Genomic DNA, 15,295 nt, shown 5'->3' on the forward strand with positions numbered 1-15,295 from the left:
CTGAGCTTCGCTCTCCCATGAATGAGTGATCCTCTGAAGGTCAAAGATGTGGCCCCTGGACACTGGAAAAGGGCACTGGGAAAGGTCAAGGGCACTAAGAAAGGGCTCGACAGGCTTACCACCCTCTCTGGGAGTGTGTGCATGCATGTGTACGTCTCTCTCTCTCTCGCTCTTTCCCCTGGTGCTAATTTCAACCGCTCCTTCAGGGTATCAGGAGGTCTGGTATTATAAAAGGAAGTGGTGTTGATCGGCAGGGAAAGGAAAGGTAAAGGGGAGGGTTTGAGAAGTAGGACTGTTCTCCAAGGGAATTAGAATGGCGTGTGACGGACAAGGGATGAGACACAGGCATGGCCATTGAAGGAGCGTGTGTGTGTGTGTGTGTGACACACATGCATGTGTATGAAAGAGCCATTGGAACCACAATAGTGCTTTGAATCAGAGGGCATTGTTGTCTGAGTGTATTGAGGCTGAATTCCAAGTCCGAGTACATGACAAAGATCCATTGTAAAGAGTTGTGACACAAGTGCCTCTTGACATGGTCATTCTGTACTGAAAATACAGTCAACACAATTGGAATTCAGAGGGGGGGAAACTAGGTTGTCTTCCTTGATTTCCTTTCGTGGGATTAGCATTTTTATCCAGGCAAAAGAATAACAGTGACATCATACTCTGTCTCTGTCCCCATCTCTGTAACTCTTATTTTAATCTATTCCATGACAGAGACAAAAACAAATCCTATAAGCAGCTCTGCTATAGTGCCTAAGTGCCTGCTCTTTGCCCCCCAGTTAGTAAAGTCATAAGTAAGCATTTAAGACGTTGGGTTCAGACCGTGGCAGACTTTTCAGCTCTGAATTACACAGTCAGATTCATTTTGACAAGCAGCCTCTCTTCCTTAATTGCAATTGTTTTCTGTGTGGATTTGAAGGCGGGTTGGAATAATGTGTGAACGTGAAAGGAATTAATGGGGCCGCGGTCGTCTGTGGAGCGAAGCTGGCTGTTAATTCTGAGGTGATATTGATGAACACAATAAACATGCATCCAGACATGATTACACACACACACACACACACACACACACACACACACACACACACACACACACACACACATACACACAAAAAACATCCTTTACATTATAAAGAGTCACAGATTCAGTCCTTTGTGCTCATACAGTATGTGTGCACACGCCTGTCCATGCTAACAAGGTATCAGTTTCACTTTGAAATTAGAGGTTTTTCCAAACGTCTATGGGTGAAGTCATGGTAAACGTCGTTTTTTGACATTTAAGTTGAGACACTGTTACCTAACTCCCCATAAGTTAAATACAACCACTTGCTGGGGGTGAACGTTTGGGGAAGGCATTATACCATTGCCCAGCACTGGGATTGAACACGAAACCCTCAACGCCAGATTGCAGCTTTTACACCCATCCACCATCCCTGTCCACAACGCCCTAGCAAGCCAACAGCTTACTTTAAAATAATAGCGCTCACTTTTCCCCCTAGTGGCCGGTTTTGAAGGCAATTCTACACGTTCTTGGGACCTGGTTGGATGTCTCTACTTTGACTTCAAACTAAAGCGATCTCCCTGGTTCACGAACACACACACACACAGATAAATGTCAGACTACATCCACTATTGAAGCAGTGTCCTTTACGTCCCAGTGTCCTTTATGTCCCAGTGTCCTGCAGGTAGAGGAGGTGTTAGATCTATCTCAGTGTGTATTCATCACTCATTACTGTCTGTCTGTAGCCACGGGGACTGTGACCTTCGGTCGAGTCAAAGGCAGACAGCAGCACACAACCTGACACAACCGAGGACTAACTTACCTTTACAACTTACACTTTCAAGGACACAAGCAAACACACACTCACACACCAAATGAATAGTTCTTCTGACAGCAGTGCTTCAGACACTAAGTTGATTCCCCAAATGGATTTCTCCGTCTGTGTTTCTACCTCAGAACTCCCTGTTTCCTGGAGAGTGATTGTTGAAGAGAGAGACGTTGAAGGTTTGCCTTTTATAGCACCCTTTTGTGTCAATGAGACCAAAAGGGAGACGAATGATCCTTGTCACACAACAGTGTCGTGTCTATTGTGGCAGCTGCTTGGCAACAGTTGAAAGTCACAGAGAAGAGTACAGAGCACTCAGTTCACAGTTATAACAGAAAGCAGTCTCTTTCATTAAATGGATGTCTTTTCAGTCACTTTCATTTCATGCTGGTTTAGTAATCAACACCATGATCAAGGTGGTTTGATTTTACTCTTGGCGTCAATACCTTATGGAAGCCTGACACCTAGTGGCGCATTTCAGAGCTTCCCACTGTGCCCACTAACCGGTGCCCATTGTGTTCCACTGCATCAGCCCCTCTTATCATCAATCAAACTCAATACAAAGATTACCTGTACATTTGAGTCAGGAATGTTTTACCGTGATGGAAGTCTCAGGTAAACAATGGCTTGACTTAGAATACAGAATACTGATGTTTGTTTACACACACACACACACACACACACACACACACACACACACACATACACCATACCTAATAGGGAAAGGTTAGCATGGACCTGATGGCATCTCAAAACAATGTCTAACACTTTTGGATTCCGAAGGCTTGACGACTGTTTACAAACTGGGAATACTACAAGTATCATGCTGCAGAATACTGATGTGTATTACAGTGTACGTTACAGATGGACTTCGATAAATGCAGTGTAATACGACATATAATACAACTCCCATTGTAATGGCATTTTAAAACAGTAATCCTTGAGGTATGAGACACAAACCTTTGTCTATGTGAAAAAATGGGATACCTAGGCCAGCTAGGTATCTAGGCCAGTATGGGATACCTAGGCCAGCTCTATCCCAGTGGTAGTCTAGTAGACACTGTATCCAGTGGTAGTCTGGTAGACATTGTACCCAGTGGTAGTCTAGTAGACATTGTATCCAGTGGTAGTCTAGTAGACATTGTATCCAGTGGTAGTCTAGTAGACACTGTACCCAGTGGTAGTCTGGGAGACATTGTACCCAGTGGTAGTCTGGTAGACTTTGTACCCAGTGGTAGTCTGGTAGACTTTGTACCCAGTGGTAGTCTAGTAGACATTGTGCCCAGTGGTAGTCTGGTAAACATTGTACCCAGTGGTAGTCTGGTAAACATTGTACCCAGTGGTAGTCTGGTAGACATTGTACCCAGTGGTAGTCTGGTAAACATTGTACCCAGTGGTAGTCTGGTAGACATTGTACCCAGTGGTAGTCTGGTAAACATTGCATCCAGTGGTAGTCTGGTAAACATTGTACCCAGTGGTAGTCTGGTAGACATTGTACCCAGAGGTAGTCTGGTAAACATTGTACCCAGTGGTAGTCTGGTAGACATTGTACCCAGTGGTAGTCTGGTAAACATTGCATCCAGTGGTAGTCTGGTAAACATTGTACCCAGTGGTAGTCTGGTAAACATTGTACCCAGTGGTAGTCTGGTAAACATTGTACCCAGTGTTAGTCTGGTAGACATTGTACCCAGTGGTAGTCTGGGAGACATTGTACCCAGTGGTAGTCTGGTAGACTTTGTACCCAGTGGTAGTCTAGTAGACATTGTACCCAGTGGTAGTCTGGTAGACATTGTACCCAGTGGTAGTCTAGTAGACATTGTACCCAGTGGTAGTCTGGTAGACTTTGTACTCAGAAGATAGTGTGTATTCATCATGTAATATGTTTTCCAGAGCCCTGAAGTTATGTGGCCCAGGAGGACCACCCCACGTGAAGCTGGTGATTGAGTGGGAACACAAGATCAAAGAATGGTGAGCACTGGACATACACATGTACACACACCAAATCAATTGACTCAGAAACACACACACACATTCATTATTTATTGCGTAGAACGATTCACTCTGTCTTTATCTCGCTCAATCTCTCACAAACACACACACTCATACCCCAACTTTTTGCGTGTGTGTGTGTGTGTCAGTCTGTTTGGTAACATCCAGGAGGAGGTGGTGAAGGACTCAGAGAGTGTGAGAGTCCAGCAGCAGCAGCACCTGCAGCAGCACAGCTGTACCCTGGACGACTGCTTTCAGCTCTACACCAAAGAGGAACAGGTAACATGGACTATACAATACCGTCCAATGCAACTGGTCTTAACCTACCCTTGGGGTACTGAACATTAAAGATGCACTATGCAGAAATTGTACCTCCTTTCAATGAGAATGACAGATCTCTATGTGAATTGGGTCGAGTCGACCAAAAGGTTACAGTACATATAGCAGCTTTAATACTGCATTAGTCGATTCATAAGTTGATTACTCACTCTCACTCTCTCTCTCTCTCTCTCTCTCTCTCTCACTCTCTCTCTCTCTCTCGCTCTCTCTCTCTCTCTCTCTCTCTCTCTCACTCTCTCTCTCTCACTCTCTCTCTCTCTCTCTCTCTCTCACTCACTCACTCACTCACTCACTCACTCACTCACTCACTCTCACTCCCTGAGTATTTTTATATGGTTTTGGACAAACGTAGTGTATGAAGACTAACTTTATCTGAGACTTCAACACTGACCGTGTGTGTGTGTGTTCTCTCCAGCTGGCCCCAGACGACGCATGGAAGTGTCCCCACTGACCGTGTGTGTGTGTGTGTTCTCTCCAGCTGGCCCCAGACGACGCATGGAAGTGTCCCCACTGTAAGCAGCTCCAGCAGGGCATGGTGAAGATGTCCCTGTGGACCCTCCCCGACATCCTCATCCTCCACCTCAAACGCTTCCGACAGGTAACTGGAGCCGATCACATGTAGCGGATTGCCGTTCTTCCCAAAAGCACCACAATGGAAATAAGTCATTCATTGTGTTAACCTTGATAGTTGTTTCAAATTCAATGAATCAGGTGGGCGAGCGGCGCAACAAGCTGTCCACCCAGGTGCGCTTCCCCCTGGCTGGGTTGGACATGGCCCCCCACGTGGTGAAGAGGTCCCAGAGCATGAGGAACCTGGGGGACCTGGGACCCTGGCCCCCCACATGGAAACAGCCTGAAGGCAGCAGTCATCATATTAGTCACCCAGACATGGCCCTGCCTCCTGACTTCCTCTATGACCTCTATGCAGTGTGTAACCACCATGGTGGGATGCATGGCGGACATTACACAGGTACTGGTTGGCCATTGATATACCATTGATGTAGGAGACGTGATGTTGATGAGAGAGGCATACTGACTGGCTGTTGATCGAGATGTGAGGAGAGAATATTGTTAGTGAGAGAGATGCCTACTGCCAAATAATGATGATACATAGAACATGCATAACAGTACAGTGCCCTCTTCTATAGTGGTCACATCAACTTACATTACTATACCCAGGACATAATGATTGTGGTGCAGCCTGTCTCTACAGTCCTGTGTGCGTCTTGCAGCGTACTGCAGGAACTCAGTGGACGGTCAGTGGTACAGCTATGACGACAGCAGTGTGGACCTGGTGCCTGAGGAGGAGGTGTGTACCAGGGGGGCCTACATACTGTTCTACCAGAGACGTAACGTCATCCCCCCCTGGTCCGCCAGCAGCTCAATCAGAGGTGGGTAGTGTACCACACACACACAAACACACAGGCATGGACACACACACATCACAGGAGAGAGTTCACTCAGGGTTCAATTCCATTACAGCTGAACTCCGTACAGAGGTAGTATTAGATACATCAAGACCATTCAGCCTTTATCCACTAAAGGTTAACTCATAACTGCAGGTTTCACTCATGTCTGAAATACATGGTGTTGCAAGCACCATGCTCCAACCACCTGAACCAGCAAAACCTCAATGTGATATTTCAATTGCTAAATGCTTTATTGTACATAGAAATTATCTGTGTAGTTTTTCTGTGTGTTTTCTGTATTGACTGGATTAGAACTGACATGTGTAGGTGTCTTTCTGGTCCAGTGCCCATAGTCACAGAAACGTCTCTCTCCCCTCTGTAGGCTCCACCAGTTCCTCCATGTCGGACCACTGGCTGGTCCGTCTGAATGGGGACAGTAAGAGGGGTAGTCTGGTGTCCCGCTCCTCCACCACCTGCCCCTCCTCTGTCCACGACTCCCCGGAGTCCCCCGTCTTCCTTGATGACCCCCCAAGAGAGGAGGAAGGTGAGGGGCCTGGGAAACATGAGATGCATGGTAAACCAAAGAAAGGTAAAAAAAACAACAACATAGGTCTTCATTCCATTGGTGGTGGAAGGGTGATGGGTGGTGGTGGTGAGTTTTCCCATTACTACAGTAGGGAAGAGTGGGGTAAGTTGAGTGGTTTACATTCAACATCACTCCGTCAAGGGAAACAGTGTTATTTCTAACAAAGATATTTACATACACTGAGTATACCAAACATTGGGAATAGCTTATTAATATTTAATTACCCCCTTTTGCCCTCAGAACAGCCTCAATTTGTCAGGGCATGGACTCTACAAGGTGTCAAAAGTGTTCCACAGGGACACTGGCCCATGTTGACTCCAATGCTTTCCAAAGTTGTGTCAAGTTGGCTGGATGTCCTTTGGGTGTTGGACCATTCTTGATACACACGGGAAACTGTTGAGGCCCTGTTGTTACCTCATATCCCAGCGATAATGCCTTACACCTGGGAAGAAAACACTTACATTTGCTCAAGTAGCCATTGGCTCAAATTACCCTAAGACAAACATTTTGGCTATATTATCCCACACAGATACAAGGATGCACTTTCCTGCTAGGTTTAGGACCACATATTGAGCATATAGAGACCCCAACTGATGTATAGAACAATCTTAAAATGATCTACTTTGGTTTAGACACAAGCATCATAAAAATTCACAATAAATTAGTTTTGCTTTGTGAAAATCCATTTTTTGGACCTAACTTGCTTACCACTTTTTCCATGTGGTTTCTTCCTTCACAGACTCGAGAAAAGGATGACCTCATCCTAAATATTTGGTCAAATGATTATTGTGTATGGTTTCCCAGAAACAAGGGTGGCTCAACTTTCCCCTTTGGCTCAACTTCTCCCCTATTTAAAGCACTTTGAGCATCTGGAAAAACTAAATCTAATCAGTGGTTATTATTATTCCATGTTGCTGAAAATACGCCACATGTGAGCATAGAGTGCATCACCTCTTTAATGTTTAGCTGAACACATTCTACTCTAACTGTGGATGTGCATTTACGTAATCTCTTCCTATACATGCACAGTCCATGCCTAAATACAGTTGAAGTCAGAAGTTTACATATACTTAGGTTGGAGTCACTCGTTTTTCAACCACTCCACAAATTTCTTGTTAACAAACTACAGTTTTGGCAAGTCGGTTAGGACATCTACTTTGTGCATGACACAAGTCATTTTTCCAACAATTGTTTACAGACAGATTATTTAACTTATAATTCACTGTATCACAATTCCAGTGGGTCAGAGGTTTACATACACTAAGTTGACTGTGCCTTTAAACAGCATGGGAAATTCCAGATAATGATGTCATGGCTTTGGAAGCTTCTGATATGCTAATTGACATAATTTGAATCAATTGGAGGTGTACCTGTGGATGTATTTCAAGGCCTACCTTTCAACGTAGTGCCTCTTTGCTTGACATCATGGGAAAATCCAAATAAATCAGCCAAGATCTCAGAAAAGAAATGGTAGACCTCCACAAGTCTTGTTCATCCTTGGGAGCAATTTCCAAATGCCTGAAGGTACCACGTTCATCTGTACAAACAATAGTATGCAAGTATAAACACCATGGGACCACGCAGCCGTCATACTGTTCAGGAAGGAGACGCGTTCTGTCTCCTAGAGATGAACATACTTTGTTACGAAACGTGCATATCAATCCCAGAACAACAGCAAAGGACCTTGTGAAGATGCTGGAGGAAACAGGTACAAAAGTATCTATACCCACAGTAAAACGAGTCCTATATCGACATAACCTGAAAGGCCACTCAGCAAGGAAGAAGCCACTGCTCCAAAACTGCCTTAAAAAAGCCAGACTACGGTTTGCAACTGCACATGGGGACAAAGATCTTACTTTTTGGAGCAATGTCTGATGAAACAGGATAGAACTGTTTGGCCATAATGCCCATCGTTATGTTTGGAGGAAAAAGGGGGATTCTTGCAAGCCGAAGAACACCATCCCAATCGTGAAGCACCGGGGTGGCAGCAACATGGTGTGGGGGTGCTTTGCTGCAGGAGGGACTGGTGCACTTCACAAAATAGATGGCATCATGAGGTAAGGAAAATGATGTGGACGTATTGAAGCAACATCTCAAGACATCAGTCAGGAAGTTAAAGCTTGGTCGCGAATGGGTCTTCCAAATGGACAATGACCCCAAGCATACTTCCAAAGTTGTGGCAAAATGGCTTAAGGACAACAAAGTCAAGGTATTGGAGTGGCCATCACAAAGCCCTGACTTCAATCCCATAGAAAATTTGTGGGCAGAACTGAAAAAGCGTGTGCGAGCAAGGAGGCCTACAAACCTGACTCAGTTACACCAACTCTGTCAGAAGGAATGGGCCAAAAGTCACCCAACTTATTGTGGGATGCTTGTGGAAGGCTACCCATTTTACCCAAGTTAAACAATTTAAAGGCAATGCTACCACTGGGAATGTGATGAAATAAATCATTCTCTCTACTATTATTCTGACATTTCACATTCTTAAAATAAAGTGGTGATCCTAACTGACCTAAAACAGGGATTTTTTTACTAGGATTAAATGTCAGGAATTGTGAAAAACTGAGTTTAAATATATTTGGCTATGGTGTATGTAAACTTCTGACTTCAACTGTATATAATGTTGCCGGGAAAAAAAGCTCATTGTGATCGCTGTGCTTGTTATTTACAATTTAATAAAAGGGGTTTGAAAATTGGAAGTTAGTCTAGCTTAAAATGTCAGAGACACTATGGTAAAGTGTTATTTTCTCTCTCTCTTTAACCACCAGGTGGTTTTGAGACCAGGCCGTTCGTACGGGGCATCCAGGGTCGTAGCGTTAGCATGAGGACCCCCACTAAGAACAAAGAGACACTGAACAAGGTCTTCCCGCTACGCTGGTCGTTCGGCTCCAAGGACCGCCAAAATATTGCAGCCGAGGCCTCCCCTGCTCCCATTCCCACCCCTGCCCCTGTGGAACTGGTGGAGTATCTAGAGTCTGGAAGAAGACCTCGCTGCACCAAGGACTCTATAGTCAATTTAATGACGGGCTCTGAGAGCCGGAAGGGTCCTGCCATCAGCTCCCCCAATGTGAGAAGCAGCCTGAACTGCATGGGACAATCAGAGTCTCCACAGATGCCAGAGGGCCAGAGAAGACCAGTCACAGACAAGACAGGGAGTCTGAGACAAAGTAGCAAAGGGTCCCAGCAGCAGCAGAGAGACCAGGGGGACCAGAGAGACCAGGGGAATCAGAGAGACCAGAGGGACGAGGGTAGGATGGGCAGTAGTAGTAGTACTAACACTCTGACCAGGAGGAGCACCAAGAAGAGTAAGGAGAAGGACCAAGGAAAGCCCCAAGAGGCCCCATCTAGGAGGGGGTCTAGTGCAGGCGTCCAGTCCAGCTCCAGCACCCACAGCCTCAGGGACAGAGACTGGGAAGGCACCCTGAGGAGAGGGGCCAAGGGCCACCAGGACCCACCACCAAGGGACTGTCTGGTACCACCCGAGGGAGAAAAGAGAAGGAAGGGTGAGAAGGTAGAGGAGGCCTCCAAGAGCCACGAGGGGCTGCTGTCTTTCTTCAAAAGCAACTTCAAGAAGAAGGACAAGGAGTCGTCATTGTCTCGCAAGTCCGACTCTGGAAAAGTTGGCGACGTCGGCGGGTCCAGCACCTCCCAGCTGTCCCTGTCCAGTGGAGCCCCAGGAGGGGCCACGAAGACGGGGGAGGCGAAATCCAACGGAGCCCCCCGCAACGGGAATGCCAATCGTCTCGGAGACGAGCTACCCAACGGTAAACCCAGACGCGCCGCTGCTACCCATATCAAGCGCTCTCAGAGCTCATCCAACATCCCCAGCAAGGAGGAGTCTAGCATGCGAAGGACCGCCTCTTTACACCGCAAAGGACTGTCCCATGGCGTGGCTCCGCCCCCTCGCAGCCTCACAGCAGAGACGCCCTCCTACGGTACCCTGCAGAGGACTCGCTATAGTACCAACTCACTGGGACGCAAGAGGACGGTCCCCGAGTCCAGCTTTTAGCTGACACACACACACCCTGACACACACACACACCAGGGTCGTTTTCACTAGGCACCAAACAGAAGAAATGGACTGAACAGGGAGGGAATTAATTTGTCGAGTAAGAAATGCTATGTTTTTGTTTTCCACTGCAAAATGTTTTTTCTACATTTTGCTACAGTGACTTTGTGCACTAATCCATCTGACCCTGATCAAAGCAATGGAGCTCCACTGGAAGGATACTCCTGTAGCACAGAAGCACAGGTATGTGAAAACCACACACGGTGGCGTGGAGGGGTGTAGCGTCAGTGAAAGAGCCATTCACAGGGCCAAGGAGAACATTTAGGAAAGGTGACACAAAGTACAACTGCTAACATAAACAAAATGTCATATCAGAATGAATATTTTCTTATTCCAGTTTTTATTTTATTTATGTGTACAAAATGATTGTGACTTAACAAGTGCCTCAGTAACTGATATGCAGTTTTTAACCAATGAGTTTGTGGACACCTGGTCAGCACCGGAAGCACATGTTGTATTCACACACATACATGCACACACACACACACACAGGCATGCACACGCACGCACACACATTATCTACACTCGTGTCTTAAAATCGTAGTAAATGAATTGCATTCATCACTATCCTCCTCGATCGGTTTGTCCAATAGTGGCACCTAAAGGAATGTTATGACGGTGTCATGACAATACGTTTTGTTGTTATGTCTGTACGCTCTAGATGATTTGGACCAAAACATTGATTCATTGAAAGTCTACATCAGAGCTTTAATAGGTGATTTTCTCCTAGATTGAACTATGAATGATTTAATAACTGGTTGTACGTGCTGCTTGCACTGCAAACTGGCTGCTATATAGATTCGCACATTGCAAGTGAAGGTTATGATATTGCACTTTCTACAATGCCAATGGTACCGAACTCTCCCTTTCATGCAGTAAGAAGGATACCCTCCTAACAATATAACTTGGCCTACGCAACACGTCCCTCTTCATTCTTAAACTCGTGAAAATATGCAGTTTGACCACACAATCCATTATTATAAATACAAGTACATTTATATGGAAATTTGACATTTTTAGCACTGAAATCTGGCTTTATGATTCTAAGGAAATTACTGTGTTTTAAATTAGTACAAAATTACCTCAGATTGATCTATTCTTGCTACCGGTAGGTAATTTAACTTTCTGATGCTGATACACTGACATTCTGGTATGTAGGTCTATGTGGTACTGTATTAGAGAGGCAAGCGGTGTCGATTGATTGCATCACTATGCAGTTCTCTATGAAGGATCATGCACTGTAACAGTAAGGTCACTGTAACAGTAAGGTCATTTATTTGAATCATCAGACTGTCCACTACAGTAGGCAGTAGATGTACTGCTCCGACCACCCCTGAATGTCACATACGTGTTATTTATCAACCTTGATGAGCTCTTTGGCCCCCCCTTATCCAGTCTTACATCTCATCCTCTCTCTCTTCACTCCTCCACATCGATCCGTCTTTTTTTTTTCATTCTCTGTCATCCATCGTGTCTCTCATCAAGTCTCTTTGGCCACAGACTAAAGGTCCCCTCTGCTCCAATCTGCAGAGCTCTCGCCAGGCGTTAACGGCGTAGGCGTTCGATTGAAACACCCCTCGCTCTCACTGGGTTGAAATTAGCGGTGTAATTGGGTCGAGTCTCTACGGTACAATATCCCTTCTTAAGAGTCGTTAAGGTACACCGTGGGAAGAGGCTGTAGCTACTGGCAGTCACGCAATGTCTGAGTCTGAGAACATTTTTTTTACCAGTTAGTCATCCATTGTCCTTCCTGAAAGCTACAGTATATGTACAGCAGCAGTATATGTACAGCTGCAGTATATGTGCTGCAGTATATGTGCTGCAGTATATGTGCTGCAGTATATGTACAGCTACAGTATATGTGCTGCAGTATATGTGCTGCAGTATATGTGCTGCAGTATATGTACAGCTACAGTATATGTACAGCTGCAGTATATGTACAGCTACAGTATATGTACAGCTGCAGTATATGTACAGCTGCAGCATATGTACAGCTGCAGTATATGTACAGCTACAGTATATGTACAGCTGCAGTATATGTACAGCTGCAGTATATGTACAGCTACAGTATATGTACAGCTACAGTATATGTACAGCTACAGTATATGTACAGCTGCAGTATATGTACAGCTGCAGCATATGTACAGCTACAGTATATGTACAGCTACAGTATATGTACAGCTGCAGCATATGTACAGCTACAGTATATGTACAGCTACAGTATATGTACAGCTACAGCATATGTACAGCTGCAGTATATGTACAGCTGCAGTATATGTACAGCTGCAGTATATGTACAGCTGCAGTATATGTACAGCTACAGTATATGTACAGCTGCAGTATATGTACAGCTGCAGTATATGTACAGCTACAGTATATGTACAGCTGCAGCATATGTACAGCTGCAGTATATGTACAGCTACAGTATATGTACAGCTACAGTATATGTACAGCTACAGTATATGTACAGCTACAGCATATGTACAGCTACAGTATATGTACAGCTGCAGTATATGTACAGCTGCAGTATATGTACGACTACAGTATATGTACAGCTGCAGTATATGTACAGCTACAGTATATGTACAGCTGCAGCATATGTTCAGCTACAGTATATGTACAGCTACAGCATATGTACAGCTGCAGCATATGTTCAGCTACAGTATATGTACAGCTACAGCATATGTACAGCTACAGCATATGTACAGCTGCAGCATATGTACAGCTGCAGCATATGTACAGCTGCAGTATATGTACAGCTGCAGTATATGTACAGCTACAGTATATGTACAGCTACAGTATATGTACAGCTGCAGCATATGTTCAGCTACAGTATATGTACAGCTACAGTATATGTACAGCTGCAGTATATGTAGCTTTCAGTTTATACTTTTAATGGACCTAGCAATGCCACACTTTATCGTAGGGGTGAGAAAGACACTTCAACACCCCACACCAGTTAGTCCTTGACACTAATTAACTCATCACACTTAGCGTCTGCCTGTGCCACTCAGGCACAGTTCTAAGCAATAAAGATTGAAAGAATGTCTGGTTACGTCGTGTCCATGTTTTGCACATAGAATATACTGCTGAAGTGTAAGTTGAAGGAAGCATTGTGGGCAGCAATTCAACAGCTTGTCATTGGTACACCAAGCATGGATAACAATAAGGTACCAAATCCATAAGGGCAATTTTCAGCTAATTTCTTTAACAAATTATTCCTTTTGTTAGTATAGCTAGTTTTCACTCACAATAATTAGTGGACCAAGCCAAAGCATTGGTATTATCCTGGAGCAATTTTTTACAATATTAAACTCACCAGTCACTATTGACTCTGTTGGGAAGATGCAGGATCACATCAGTTTCATGTTAAATAAATAAGCCTATTACAATCCTGAATTGTGAAGTTTTATCATTTGTCTTTGCAGCTTGAATTCCTGGGGGACAGAGGGGTGTTGAGTTTGAGTTGCTACAGTACTTCGCAGTCAACCGTCTTAAAACTTCACTGTTGCCCGTAGGTCTTTTCTGTTACCGAGTTATGCTTGGTGATAGATAGCATGTCTTATCTATAGACAACATGGTCTCGTTAAAATATGTCAAAATAGTGCCATATTAACCATTAGTTATACTGTATGTCACAGAAACAAACATATTATGTCTGCTGTGGGAATAAGAGCGTTCGGATGAGACACAAAGTCTGTATTGTTCATTGACATTTTGTTTATTTCTTTTGTTCTAGATGAGGACGCTATGTACCTACCACAAAGTTTACTTGTACCAAAATTAAAATGAAGACTACAAATGAAGGAGGTTTTTTTCCAATTATTTTGTGAAATGTGGGATAAAGATGATTTATATGCAACTTTTCTACATTTTATAAGAGTTTTGTAAATATATGAATACACATTGCTCTATATAATATATGTATAAAGGGAGACATGATGTAGTATAGCCTTGTATAAATCGCAGGGCTATGAGGTTAAGGCTGATGCACAAGTATAGGCCTCAACTGTGGTGTGTACTGTTCTTCTATGCACAAGAGTACGACAAGGTATATGCTATTACTGTAAAACTATTACTGTAAAACGACCACGAGGGTTTGTATCTGCCTAATATGTTTATACTGCAAATAAAGCACATTGTTTAACACACTTGGGTTTGTGTGCAGTTATGTATTCTGTTCACTCACTTGGATACATGTGTATTGTATATTCTAAACTGAGTGGTTCGAGCCCGAATGCTGATTGGCTGACAGCCGTGGTATATCAGACCATATAGCACAGGAATGACAAAGCATGACTTTTTACTGGTCTAATTGCATTGGTAACCAGTTTATAATGGCAATAATGGCCGTAAACAACACCCCCTCAGGCCTTATTGCTTAGTGTTCTTAATGTTTTTTACACTCAGTGTATATTATAGTATACATGAGTATAGTATGGTGCTGGTTCCATTGTTGGAGCTGTCTTCATACTCTTCAAGCGTCTACATAAAGAACACCTATAAACATCATCTCTCCCACCACCCATGCCAGTATTTATTTCTTTGAAAGGTTCACATTGTTGTACTTCAGGGCTGGGCTCAATTCGAATTGAAGGCATTCAATTCAGGAGGTGGTTTAAAAAATTAGAAAATGAAACACTTTTGAAGTAAATAGCTTCTACTAATCAGTTTATTGAGAAGTCATTGAAAATGGATGCAATTTTTTTAAATTAACTTTACTTTCTGAATTGACTGCCTTCAATGCAAATTGAAACCCCAGCCCTGATACAATTACTTACAATGAACTGGCATGTTTTGAATTAAAGGCCAAGTACCAAGGACATAAGTGTGCTGAACAATTCCAAGCAAACCTGCACTTTCACAGTTCAAAAAGAATAAACAGACCAACCTTGTTGATTCTATTGAGTGACTGGAACAACAATGAATAATGGACGCAACTGAGCAGGACAATTCATTTTTCATACTCTACTTTCAAAGCTCTCATTTGAATATTTTGCCTCTTTTGAAATTCAATAAGATTTCCTTAACAAAAGTTAGGACATACTGTAAGAGGCCTCTAGTCCTGTAT

The 15,295-nt window shown here is 43.8% G+C and overlaps 1 protein-coding gene across 4 annotated transcripts in view; it reads left to right on the forward strand.

The window, feature by feature from the left end:
- LOC110493556 (ubiquitin carboxyl-terminal hydrolase 43) overlaps positions 1-14,373 on the forward strand; it is a 124,614-nt gene extending 110,241 nt beyond the window's left edge. Inside the window, exons 10-18 of one of the 4 annotated variants that reach the window (XR_002469162.2) lie at positions 3,723-3,800; positions 3,971-4,100; positions 4,639-4,758; positions 4,872-5,130; positions 5,393-5,551; positions 5,952-6,158; positions 8,924-10,407; positions 13,653-13,738; positions 13,964-14,373. Coding sequence is in view for 1 of the 4 variants with exons in the window: in XM_021567902.2 (XP_021423577.2) it covers positions 3,723-3,800; positions 3,971-4,100; positions 4,639-4,758; positions 4,872-5,130; positions 5,393-5,551; positions 5,952-6,158; positions 8,924-10,164 (2,194 nt within the window). In the remaining 3 variants the exon portion in view is untranslated. Of the gene's footprint in view, positions 1-3,722; positions 3,801-3,970; positions 4,101-4,638; positions 4,759-4,871; positions 5,131-5,392; positions 5,552-5,951; positions 6,159-8,923; positions 11,940-13,652 lie in introns of those variants that run through there. The other 3 variants (XR_002469161.2, XR_002469163.2, XM_021567902.2) reach the window with 3 other exon arrangements.
- Positions 14,374-15,295: the final 922 nt, after the last annotated feature.

Source organism: Oncorhynchus mykiss, chromosome 17, assembly GCF_013265735.2.
Source record: "Oncorhynchus mykiss isolate Arlee chromosome 17, USDA_OmykA_1.1, whole genome shotgun sequence".
Classification (NCBI taxonomy): domain Eukaryota; kingdom Metazoa; phylum Chordata; class Actinopteri; order Salmoniformes; family Salmonidae; genus Oncorhynchus; species Oncorhynchus mykiss.